The sequence below is a fragment of the Pomacea canaliculata genome, linkage group LG10 (genome assembly GCF_003073045.1).
Source record: "Pomacea canaliculata isolate SZHN2017 linkage group LG10, ASM307304v1, whole genome shotgun sequence".
NCBI lineage: Eukaryota > Metazoa > Mollusca > Gastropoda > Architaenioglossa > Ampullariidae > Pomacea > Pomacea canaliculata.
Genome location: NC_037599.1, coordinates 26,367,013 through 26,379,110, shown reverse-complemented (window position 1 = coordinate 26,379,110; position 12,098 = coordinate 26,367,013). Strand labels below are relative to the sequence as shown.

At 37.8% G+C, this 12,098-nt stretch overlaps 3 protein-coding genes across 5 annotated transcripts in view; 2 read left to right on the top strand and 1 right to left on the bottom strand.

The window, feature by feature from the left end:
* Positions 1-12,098, top strand: part of LOC112574545 (GTPase IMAP family member 4-like) — a 283,763-nt gene that overhangs the window by 133,008 nt on the left and 138,657 nt on the right. The gene's annotated exons all lie outside the window — the stretch shown is intronic.
* Positions 1-12,098, top strand: part of LOC112574535 (GTPase IMAP family member 4-like) — a 287,359-nt gene that overhangs the window by 139,288 nt on the left and 135,973 nt on the right. The window lies entirely within an intron of this gene.
* Positions 202-12,098, bottom strand: part of LOC112574529 (GTPase IMAP family member 8-like) — a 133,175-nt gene continuing 121,278 nt past the window's right edge. For 2 of the 3 annotated variants that reach the window (XM_025255661.1, XM_025255662.1), the window contains exons 2-8: positions 5,097-5,296; positions 4,317-4,701; positions 3,934-4,071; positions 3,664-3,827; positions 2,970-3,354; positions 2,305-2,465; positions 202-1,945 (exon numbers count right to left, since the gene is read on the bottom strand). In XM_025255661.1, coding sequence (XP_025111446.1) covers positions 1,556-1,945; positions 2,305-2,465; positions 2,970-3,354; positions 3,664-3,827; positions 3,934-4,071; positions 4,317-4,701; positions 5,097-5,296 — 1,823 coding nt within the window. In that variant the 3' untranslated portion in view covers positions 202-1,555. Of the gene's footprint in view, positions 1,946-2,304; positions 2,466-2,969; positions 3,355-3,663; positions 3,828-3,933; positions 4,072-4,316; positions 4,702-5,096; positions 5,297-12,098 lie in introns of those variants that run through there. The other variant, XM_025255663.1, reaches the window with a different exon arrangement.

The following is a 12,098-nucleotide window of genomic DNA, read 5'->3' as shown; positions in this document are numbered from 1 at the left end:
TATAAATTAAAAATATGCCTCTTTGAACTTTTAGGAGGCAGATGAACAGGAAACACAGTAAGGTGGACCGGTCAAAAAAAGTTGTTTAAAGTGAATGTCCGTGTAGTAAGCGCTGCACTCTGGACCACTTGTAGCTTTAACGGCCGCTCACATGGAAGCACACACACACAAACACACAGACAGAATAGGAAATGATGTGGGTTCATATGATTCGTTGTCATTGGTAACGTGCAGTAGAGGCGTACAGCTCATAATAAAACTGGAGTGAACTATAAATAGGTTATGCTTTTCTACTTTCTATTGCAGTCTATGGCTGTAAACAACAGATATTAGACGATTCATTTTGTAATTAACTTCCCTTTTTAAACAAAAGAACCAGTCTTTTCAATTTATTTTTCACTGTTGTTTTACAAGAATTGTGATGACTTTTATTCCAGAGAGACAATACTTGATTGACGCAATCAACTGAAAGGAGACATTTTATTTCTAAGATATAATAATATTCTATTTGCCTTTACTTTCACTTTGGCTCTGCCCATATCAAAAGACCGGACAGAAAATGTGTACTAAAATGTGCATAAATTGAATTTTATATTGCACAATATTAAGGCTAACGACACTACGGTTTCTTATCTATAGGGTGGACACTTGACATCTTTTTTATTTGATATTTTAAAATTTTGTTTCAATTGCTGTAATATGACATGAAATAAAATATATTGTGTTACTTACAACTCAGTAATAAAAAACAGTTTAGCTACGCCAGGATAAATTTTTATGGTATTCCCAAAAGACATACTTGAATACAACTTTAATAATTTGAAAAACAATTTGAATACAATTGTGAGGAGTGTCTGAGAGTACAGAATTTAAAAATCATGAAGCGACATAAACATGGTTGAATTTTCAAAATATCTATTACAAAACTTCATGTTATAAATAGTTATAGTCAGTAAAACTCATTTTATAAATAATATTTAATGGTCAATGTTACTCGAAGTGAAAAGGTTCTCAATGTTCTCTATAATTTGAAAAGCCAACAACAGAAATATTATTCATCTACCCCATTGTCCATTATTCTTGCTCTGATCGATATCTAAAAATAAATACTTTGTTACGTACTGATCACACAAAATAACATTTGTGTAAAGAGAAGTCTTTGCATAAAAGGTGTCATCTAATATTTAGCAAAGTAGACGAATGTATATAAAATGCATCAAATGAACTCTTTCATAAAGAAAGCGTACATTTTGGGATATCTCGAAATAAAACGATGGACTATTATGTGGAAAGGCATTCACTTGAATTAAAAAAGTTTCAAAAGCAAAGATTAAGCAGTTACCTTTCAATTATTTGTAAATTAAAAGCATAAAGATCAGGTAGCGTTGTCTCTCTAGTGACAAGTTTTAGTCGGCCCCTCTTTTATCATATGTAGACCAAGGGACACAACCTTTTTCTCTCACATTTTTCTCCACTGACCTGTCACGTAACTCCTCATTAATTATAGACTCTAGCAAACTCATTTGCTTTCTTTTTCGAGTTTGCTACCACAAAGCTATGAAGCTTCCTTCGTTGAATTAAGGACTTCCTTAATGTGATCTGAAAATAATTTGTTCTTGTGCTCTGGCGTTAAATTTTCGATTAACCAGAATGTTTGGCCGCCTTTCGCCTCTTTATTCATTTCACATAAAATGTATTCCATGTCTTTAAATGGCTTTGGAACAGAAGGTACCCTCTCCATATCCTTAGCAGCAACAAGTTTCACGTGCTGCCTGAGGTTTTCTTCGATGAAGTCTTGAAATCGTCTGAACAGTTCGAGGTCTTCAGTCGTCGCAATGGACTCCCTGACGAAGTAGAAGATGGCGTGTGGACCGGGACGGGTCACTTCCAACAGACTCCTTAACTGCTCCTCAACGGGCCTTGATATTCCCGGTGTATCAAATACCTTCAAGGAAAAAAACGAAATCTTGTAACAGCCATTTTTTGTTATTAATTCTCTCAGTGTATCTTTACCTTCACGTGCTGATAAAGTGATGACAATGACCAACTTCAATAATCCCAGTGGGAATGTTTACTAGTTTACGACGATGCTTGTGAGATTTAACAAAATTGTGCAGATATACTGTTTAGCGAAATTAACAGAGCTTAAGTGTGTGTTACGATGGAGAAAGGGAAGAATTGGTGCAGAGCCCATTACACATACCCATGATGGTCTATTTATTGTAACCTCCTGTTATGCAAAGTGCCAACAACATCAAACCTGAATATCACAACAATAGAAAGCGTGTTGTGGCCCAAACTCACCTGACACCAGGTGTCGTGAACGTAGGTTATGTAACTAACCGTCCTGACAGTCTCTGTGCCGGCCTGAAACACTGGTCTGCCTACGATGGCATCGCCACCTGAACTCTTCCCGCTTTTAGGGGGTCCAAGGAGGAGAATCTTCTTTACTTCGCCCTCAATTTCTGTTGATTGTTATAAAACCATGCTAATAATACTCGCACAATTTATATACACCATAGCATTTCATGCCATACATTAAAACAAACTGCAAACCGAGGCTATTATTCTGGCTAATGCGAGATAGAACAATAGAACACGCTTAGTTTATTCATTTCAAATATTATGTCATGGGGCAGTGTGTCTACATGGGCGAACTGCTTAATTATCTGCCTACACGGTGACTCTCCCCTACATTAGACTTTTCTCTAAACTATCACAGACATGCAGTGTGTGTGTATGTTGGAGAGGGGCTTGTTAATTAAAACATTGATAAGTGTGTGGGCCAGAATATTATATCAATTCAAACTATGCTATAGATATACAATTTTAATTTCCTCTCAAAATGCAAAAGAATAAAACCTTTATCGTAGGGATGGTTACACTCACAATAGTTTCTGAAATGCAGCAGCATTGCATAAGCCTCCAGTTTGTATGTTTTTAATAAAGATGATTAAAAAAATAACTACCAAGATTAGGTACGAAGGTCATCAGGTGTATAATATGTTTCCTTTTGGTTTCTTCATCATCCTCTTCTCTAAACACAAGATAGCGATCGTCAGCGTCCTCCAGTACCTGCTTCAACTCTGTGCACACGTCCTTCAGTTCATCCCTGATGTCTCTGTCCAGTCGTTCGCCAAAGGTGAAGGCCACGGTCAGCCTGGGGCAGAGGTAGTCATCTCTCAAACTTTTCTTTATCTCTTTGTAAATCTGGAACTCTTCAGGTGTATAGCGTACATCACAGCGGATAGTCAACAAGATGACATCAGGTTGAAATGTCTGCCAGCTTTGGATCCCTCTGTCCACATCATTCCCATCGACAGACATGTTACTGAGGTCAGGAGTGTCAGTCACCTGAAAAATTATTGTTGACGGCAATGAGCCCATTATGTTCAATTTATTACATTACAATTTTACATTGCATTATAATATTAATTCCGCATAATAATATTTTACATTATGATCATTGAATATTCTAATTATATCATGTTTAGCTTACAATACTCGTCTGAATAGACCAATGGCACATCATATTAAGGATGCGACACAATCGGATACTCACGAAAATAAAGAATTTCTACACTTGCCATTGTGTTTTGTCATTGTGATCTGTGAATATTTCAAAGGAATTAGACTGTTATTGATAAACCGTAACTGTCTTACTGTAATGTTGACTCCGTATCTTTGAGCTGATTGGGTTTCAGGTTTTGTGGTTGATGAAGCAAATCCTCTAGTGACACAGAAGGCGGAGTGGTTCAGAAGAGAGTTGCCCACTGTGCTCTTTCCATTTCCAGTCTTGCCGATGATCAGTACGTTAATGTTATGTCCTATAAAGTCATTTGTAAATTGTTTATTTATAATTAATAATGATCTCTCTTCCCACCTTCTCCCCTGGTCTCCTCACTCTATCTCTCTCTTTCTCTCAAAACTTACGTGGTTCATCAGGAAACAAAGAGAGTTGTCGTTTGCTGGCATGGGTTGTGTTGTCTTTATGGATGTGATGGCAGTCTTCCTGGGGCAGCTCAGGTGTAGACTCCGACAGGAGATTTTCAGCACACGTTTTCTGCTTGCCTACAAATGTCACGATTTCAACTGCATTGGAGAACTGATTAGCGAATCGTGGAGACTAACATTACCCCACAGGTATTTTAAACTAACTTCGAACATGGTACTGAGTTTATCCAAACTGCATTCTTGAAGAAAGTACTTCCTGTAAGCATCAAATAAAACAAAAAGATTGATGATTACTTATACCCAGTCTCTTTAACTACAACGAGAAATATATTTCCTTTAAAATGCGTTCAACAGAAATTTACCTTTTTCTGGCACAAAGTCAAGGATTTTGCTAAAATGTTTCTCTTTATTCTCTTCTTGATCCTCAATGCTGAACACAACATACTGTTGTCTTGCTTCAGTCAGAACATCCTGTAGTTCTGGATTAACTGATTTCAGCTCATCCTCTATGTTTGTGTTTAGCCTGTCCCCGAAGGTGAAGGCCACAGCTAACCTTGGACAGACGAATTGTTCCCTGAGAACCCTCTTTATCCGTTTGTATATCTGATATTCCTCTTGTGTATAGCGGACATCACAGCGAATGGCCAGCAAGATGAGGTCAGGATCGAACTCCGACCACTTTTTTATTTCATCATCTGCAGCTTTATCTTCCAGAGTAAGATTGCTGACATCAGGAGTTTCAATCACCTTAAAAAGAAGTTTCATTTACAACGCCTTCAGACAAATACAAGATAAATACTATTATTATGCCAGGCACAAACTATTTACTACCATTGCCGGCAATCCCAACTCTACTTTAATTTATTATTGAAAATGATTTGAGACCATCGACATTAGTTTTTTTCCTATTTTTTACTGCTTCACATCTCAGCTCAAGCTACTGAAGCACAGCATTTTATTTATCTTAACAATACTATGAAAGTTTGCAATTAATATAAACAGACTTAAGCTACTTATATATAAATATAATCATTTCTCAGCCCTATATTAAGCCTTCTCTTTTAACTCCAATGGTTTACCAGACTGAAACAAAGAGTAATGACTCAAAAGTTCTCAATAAAATCTGTTTAACTATATCTCACTGTAATATTTTTGCCTTGTCTACAACCACTCCTGCTTTCCTCTTTTGTACAGGATGAGGACAGCCCAGTGCTGACATGAAAGACATTCTTGTTCAGAATGGAGTTGCCCACCGTGCTTTTTCCGTTTCCAGTTTTGCCGATGATCAGCACTTTAAGATTTTGTTTGTCCTTTTCTTGTCGCCTAAGATCTCTTTCATGGCCTGCGAATTTCGGAAAAATAGTCCTTATGGAACTTCAAAAGTATATTTACTAGCATTTATAAACCAATATAAAGGGATCCTCTTAATTATTCCGCATGTAAATGAAAACACATTGATAGATATGCTTGTGTATAATTCGCGCATATTTTCAGAAAAATATAACTATTTAAAAGGCAAAACTATATTTTGAATATGAAATATGACATCTGTGTATAGTTTTCTTGTAAGGGGTATTTTGTTGATCAACTCGTTTACACTAACGTTGCCTTATTAACAGGGTTGTCCATGGGACATATTTTTCTATCCCGTCCCATCCTATCCCATGGCAATTTATGCCTGTCCCATCCCGTCCCATCCCATGGGACGTTTCCCCATGGATTCCTATGGTAATAACATCCTATGGACAACACTGCTGTACGCCAAACAATTTCGCACTTGCTTTTAGCGTGGAAATCTATGTTCATTTTTCCAATAATTTTATTACGCAACTGCAAAATTTCAGCGTAAATTTATTTTAACAATATCAAGTATCGACTACCATGGGAAATACAAATGTGTGCTGTCCCATCCCATCCCATCCCATCCCATGGGACGGTTCCCATGGGATTCCCATGGGATTCCCATTCCTATGGACAACACTGCTTATTAAGACCTGTCAACACGTACTTAACTATCAAGGTAGCAAGCCCTGGTCGACTCACGCTCTTCTGTGCTCGCTGAACCGAGTATAAGGGCAGTCAAAAGATGACGTAGCGATGGCCGGCGTAGTCTAGAATCTCCTCTAAACCTGCATGAGCTTTTCTTCTGGAGTTCCTCTTCACTCGGTGTCTCTTGTCTCCAAACGTGAAAGAGCACCACGAGCCTCTGCCTAATAAATTCCTTGTAACAGACCTTGACTCTAGTGAACCTCCGTACAGCGTCATTGAGGTCCACTGGGCTGTAGCGAATGGTGAACAGGATGAGGTGCGGGTCTGGACACATGTTTAGCCATCTTTCTAGTTCACTTTTCGCTTTATCGTCGTTGTTTAGGTTTGAACTACAGATGTCAGGCGTGTCTAAAACCTTAACAGATAACAACAGCAAGAATGATAATTTATGGAATTTGCTACTTAGTCAAAAGTTAGCATCTCAAATTTCAGTGTAAGGGTGTTTTAGCTGCAACATGAAATAACATGAGAAAGAACCCAGTCCGAAAGTAAGAAAGAAGGAACAAATTATATAAATGGGATAAAGGTAAAAATATTAGTAAATATTCAAGTATAGCTCTTTATTACATTTTTTTGAGATTTATATGGAGGTGTATCTATGTGACATTGAGTTGTAATGTTTAAATAAAGTGGAACTCCTTTCATAAAATACAGTTGACTCTTTGCTTTCAATAACAATCACAAAAATACCAGTAATTGTATGCTCTGTCTTCCTATCATTTTTCTCCATCATCCGTGCTGTGTCACTGTTTCGGAACTGAAGAGATTAGTGTTTGACACTGAAAGTGTCCTTCCAAGAAGAATTATTTCCAGCTGTGCTCCTTGCCCACTTCCAGATAGCTCAATGATGTAAGCATTTTAAATATTCGTCTCCTGAGACTTTGAACCTTGCTTGTGTCTTCTTGATTGGAAGCTGCGGTATCATACAACCCGACTGTCTATGGTTGTAAGAAGTGTCTCTTGATACATTTGTCTATTTCCAGGGTTTGTTACCTTTTTCATAAAAGTATCCTCATATGCTTGCAAAAAAAAAGTATTCCGCATGTTCAAAACACTGGATATCCTCGTACACTAATAACACGTCATTACACACTGAGTATAATGTTTCATTATTATTGTCTTAGCCAGACATGTATTTCAAAAGCACCGCCCATATAGGAACGACCATAGTAATTGGAGTACCGAATAAAACAACATTGACAGTGGATATGAACTAACTCGCTGCGCAACACAGATGCTACACAAGCAGGTAGTGTACAATATTTAGTAATGGAAGATAGTAACATACTACATTAGTAAAGGCGCCGGCGGGGTAAATATCTTTGTAGTAGCAAATGGGTAGATATCATAAATAAATAATAGGAACATTACTAAAACTGAGAACCATTTGTCTATAGGCGGACTCTTTGGGAGAGAAGCTTCCATACTTTATTTTAGTGTGTTCAGGTGTACCTGTAGTACCATGCAAACTTTCTTGACCGTGAGTGGATTAACTCTATAAACAAGAGCGGAGTTTCTTCAGCGTGTAAAGTACAAAACTAAGACTAGAACATATGTTAAATAGATGTATGGCACAATGATGACATTACGGTCATTATAACACCATATAGAGTATTTAATGTCAATGTCCTGACACATTGACAGCTGTATGTTTATCTTTCTAACTAGCTTTCAACTAAGTCTCCAACACATAATCAAGTCATTCACATTATTTGATTCCTGGAATGGTAAAAGGTCGGCGATCCCACAATAAAGGGAAGCAACATCAGTCATTTTTGTAGATTGCAGCACAATAGTTTACCTCCCTTTACTCATGACAATATCCTTAGCATTCTTCATATATAATCGCCTTCTCTGCGTGACTAAGATAAAGTAAAAACTGATCTAACTTTAAAGAAGATAATACTGAAACTATACTATGTAAAAATATAAAGAAATCGAGATTAACATGTGTGCAGAACTTCTCAACTATTATTTGTTCCAAATGCAACCATTCGAATGATAATACGCTGCACTTATGACTCAATGACGTATATTGTCTCTACTTTGTAAAAGTCTATTCTAAAAAATCTCATACCACATTTTTTTCTCAGTTTTCTCCACAAACATGAATTAATTCTCCTCTACGTACTTGCACGCTACTCTCGATATAGTCATTTCTTGTAACTAGATCTACAATACAGTTCAAACCTGAAGGTAATCTTCATCAGCCTCCATGCTATTGAACGTCTGTGATCTATGATGGACATCTTCATTACATACTCTCTCTCTCTTCTAGTTTTGTAATACATCATTTGTCTTCTAGTGTAGTAGCTGTAGTATACTTTTATAGAAGCATGACGCAACTGTCAATTAACAGCATATGAGCGATCTCATCTACAGACTTGATTGAATCATACATGTAATTTAGTCAGACATTCTGCAGCTATCTAGCACTGATTTACAGCAGTTAGAACACGTCACTAAGAGCAGTAGAGATTTGGTTAGTCAGGAAATTCAGGGTCATACTTAACGAGCTGATAACATACAATACGTGTATGACAAAGTAGAGTCTGCTGATAGCTGTGTTCTAAGTAGTTGACTCTTCAATGATTTCTCTGTAAGTCTCTCTCATCGTGGCGTTGCTAAAGAGATCGACACTTGAGGTAGTGATAAAGAGGAACAGTTGTCTCATGACTAGCTATAGTGTCACGATTGACGTCTCATGATTGCTTATAATGTACACTCACGCCCTATGTAAAATCATCTTATTGCTATGTAGACTAGCGACAAATGAGATTCAGAGCGCGCTAGGATATAGCTATAGAGACTGTTTGTCAGGAGGATCAGAGTTTTGGAGTCAGTGAAGTTCATATTGTCGGTGATGAGTGTAGACTGTAGGCTTTAGGCTGTGCAACGACAAAGTATGGAGGAACAGTATGACATTGCACGCAGTAGGAATACATACTGATTACTGGATCTATATCGTTATGGGCACTGCGAATGTAGGCAGCATCCGATGTGTCTCACTAGGACTCGCACGATTACTTGCGGGATCGCTCAAACTGAGGGCATACGAATATACACCCTAGGTCGTTCTATATTTAAAGTACTGAGCTAGTTCAATATATGTCTGTACAGTTTCTATGCTGATCATGTAGCATCACAAGAACGAAAACACATGTTACAGGGCAAATCTATACTTGGAAGTAATAAAAGTGAAGTGTATCACATATGAAGTCTAATTCAGGACACCAGTTCTATTAATTCGCTCAGTGCTAATGGTCAGATATACGCAAGGCTCAGTACCTGTGCTCCTTGACGTAGATAGGGGTGATCTAAGGGACTGACAGGGACGATATATTACTATATTTACCGGGTCATCAAGAGATCCGGTGTCTCTCAAATTATCTTATAAATGGCAGGAAAACGCGCACGCATATTCCCTTAGAGTGATGACGCATATCATATGTGCTGTTCGTACATTGTACGATTCCTATGGGTGATAACTGCAAGGAAGTCGTTTGCACTCTCTCGTAAGGGGACCGAGAGCTAGACTGCGTAACACTGAGTGTTGTACCTCATATACTGGTATCCTAAGTTGTTAGGCAGAAGAGATACGACTTAAGCAGACGGAAATGTTTTCTAGCTGAGAATTTTACCAGATAGACGTTGATCATAGTGTCGGTATGGAAATGATAATACTTGATTTTTATAGCTCCGTATGAAATATAAAGTGAAGTTATGGGCCGCTAAGGTAGATAGTTGAGTAGTTCAGTAGGTCACAGTCACACAGCTTAGGTTTTTTTTCGCAGGCAATTCCTCCTAGTATAAGTTAATTGAGGTGCAGTGTAAGCAGTAGTATCATTATGATCGGGGCCATTGTGTTTCGTAGATCTAATTTAATCGTTAGAGGACAATGTGTGTACATGGAAGTACTAAAAATGATTCATCATAAGATAACAGATATCCAACGTATTAGGTTAAAGCAGCAATCGTGAAGGAGGAAAACTCTCGGCATAACTAGTTGAACGAAGTAGGCTAGATAGACTGACAAGTGTTTAGCGTCAGACTAGCTGCGATAGACAATACTTCCTGGCTGATCATAAGCTGTGGTGAATATTCACCGAGGTGAGGTAAGGAATCGCATTGTGAGGATTAAGGCGTGGGAGTTCAGTCTAATTTACGAAGACGGTTCAAGAGGATTAGTCAATAAATTGAAATTAAACAATCTAGCTGACGTATAGTGTAGATAGATGGGCTGAGAGATAAACTTTACACATTGTAGACACTATCAGATCGAGGCGAAAACTGAGTGTAATCTGGTAGCTTGAACGTAACTCTTATAAGAATGTCACGTCTCTAGAATGTGCCAATTCGATGATATTTGTAGATCTGAACATAAGTTCACGGAGCACACATAACAGGAAGAGATAGAGTGTAATGTAATAAAATAGATAGATAATATTCTCATATTTACTTTGATGACTTGTTATCTCAGAGTTTTTTTTAACTATCAAACATACTCTGCCATATTTTTTCTCTGATTTTTCTATTCGTGGATTGCGTGCGTGTGCGAGTATTATAGTAGTGGCGTGTAGCCGTATACGATGTTCTCTGATATGTGTTGTGTTGCGATGAAGTTATGTATTTGATGATATAATATATTATTACATACATACTATTCACTATGTTTGTAGGAAAGTTATATGTATAAAGTATAGATTGTAGTTATGACTCGGAGATTTTGTTTGGGTCGTGAAAGTAGATAGTATTATGACAGCGTTGCAATCCGTATGTCATTGATATAAATACAGATAGCGCTTGGTAGCTCTTAGATTATTGCAAGATATATTACAGAGGCATGAAAAATAAACATCTGTGTTGCCGTCAGTAGTCTATGAGACTAGGAATTTGGCTATATGTATGCGGTGACTCATAACTGATCTGAAGAAGACAGTATTGATAATGACTAATCGGAGATGCGAAGCTGGATAAGTATAGAGAAATCATGCAGAGTACAGTGTTTATTCTGCCGTTCTCACCACTGTACAGTGAGATAGGAAAGCTATAGCGTAGGTGGCAGATGCATAAAACAGGCGAGCAAGAACCGAAGCCTAGAAAAGAGGGTCCCTGGGAAACACTCTTTTATGGCAGACGAGGGCGTTTTTCGAGTGTGGGACGCGTGCATCGAAGTAGTTAGCTCGTCGAGACCGGCAACTGAGCAAGTGATACACAAGTGACTGAGACTGATGACAATGAATAATATGATTCACAAGAGCAGCTCACGATGTCTTTCAGATGTAAGGATGGTGATTTCGTACTAGAGATTCTGTTAGGATCACTCATATCAATGCTGTTTAACCAGAGCTGTGCGAGTTGTTCTATTAATATAAGGTTACGCAGTGGTTAGGCAATATTCAGATTGCCATAAAGAAAACACTCATCATCGTAAGAATAGTAACCAAAGTTTGCACCATTTGAAACAATATTAAACAGCAAAATATTACACATACTTCAGTAACAGACACACCTGGATTGTGTGCACACCATCGAACAGAAGATAGATTGATCTAAGTGGGCAAAAGTATATGCTGTGGCTTCTGCCCGGGACCACATGCTTTCTCATCGTACTGCGAATGTTGATCGCCGATTCACTCAGGTTAAGTTTTCCTCAGAGGGAAGGAGTGCGGGTGGTCTAAGGATAAAGAGATAAATGTTTCGAACATTATTTTTTAGAGTGTAGAAATAAGCTTATATGATTAGTCTCAGGTAATAACGATTAAAGAACTATTGGCACATTCGTTGGTGAAACATTTGCTTTGAAGAAACATTTGCTACGAAGAATTTGTCATGGATGAAGAATCATGATGAAGAGTTGTAACATAAGATACATGTTGTATTATTTTAAATTTATTTTCCATATAAAATCAGGAGAGTATGATGCTGCTTCAGACGGAGCACAATAAGTAAGAATAGTGAGACATCTTTCTGGTATACGCCTCTGATGAGGTAATTTAGTATTGAGAAGAACAAACTTCGCGTCATAGCATGCTGTGCATAAGGTACTTTGGTGGTGCGGCATGTATGAATACTGCGAAGAGTCTCTCATATCG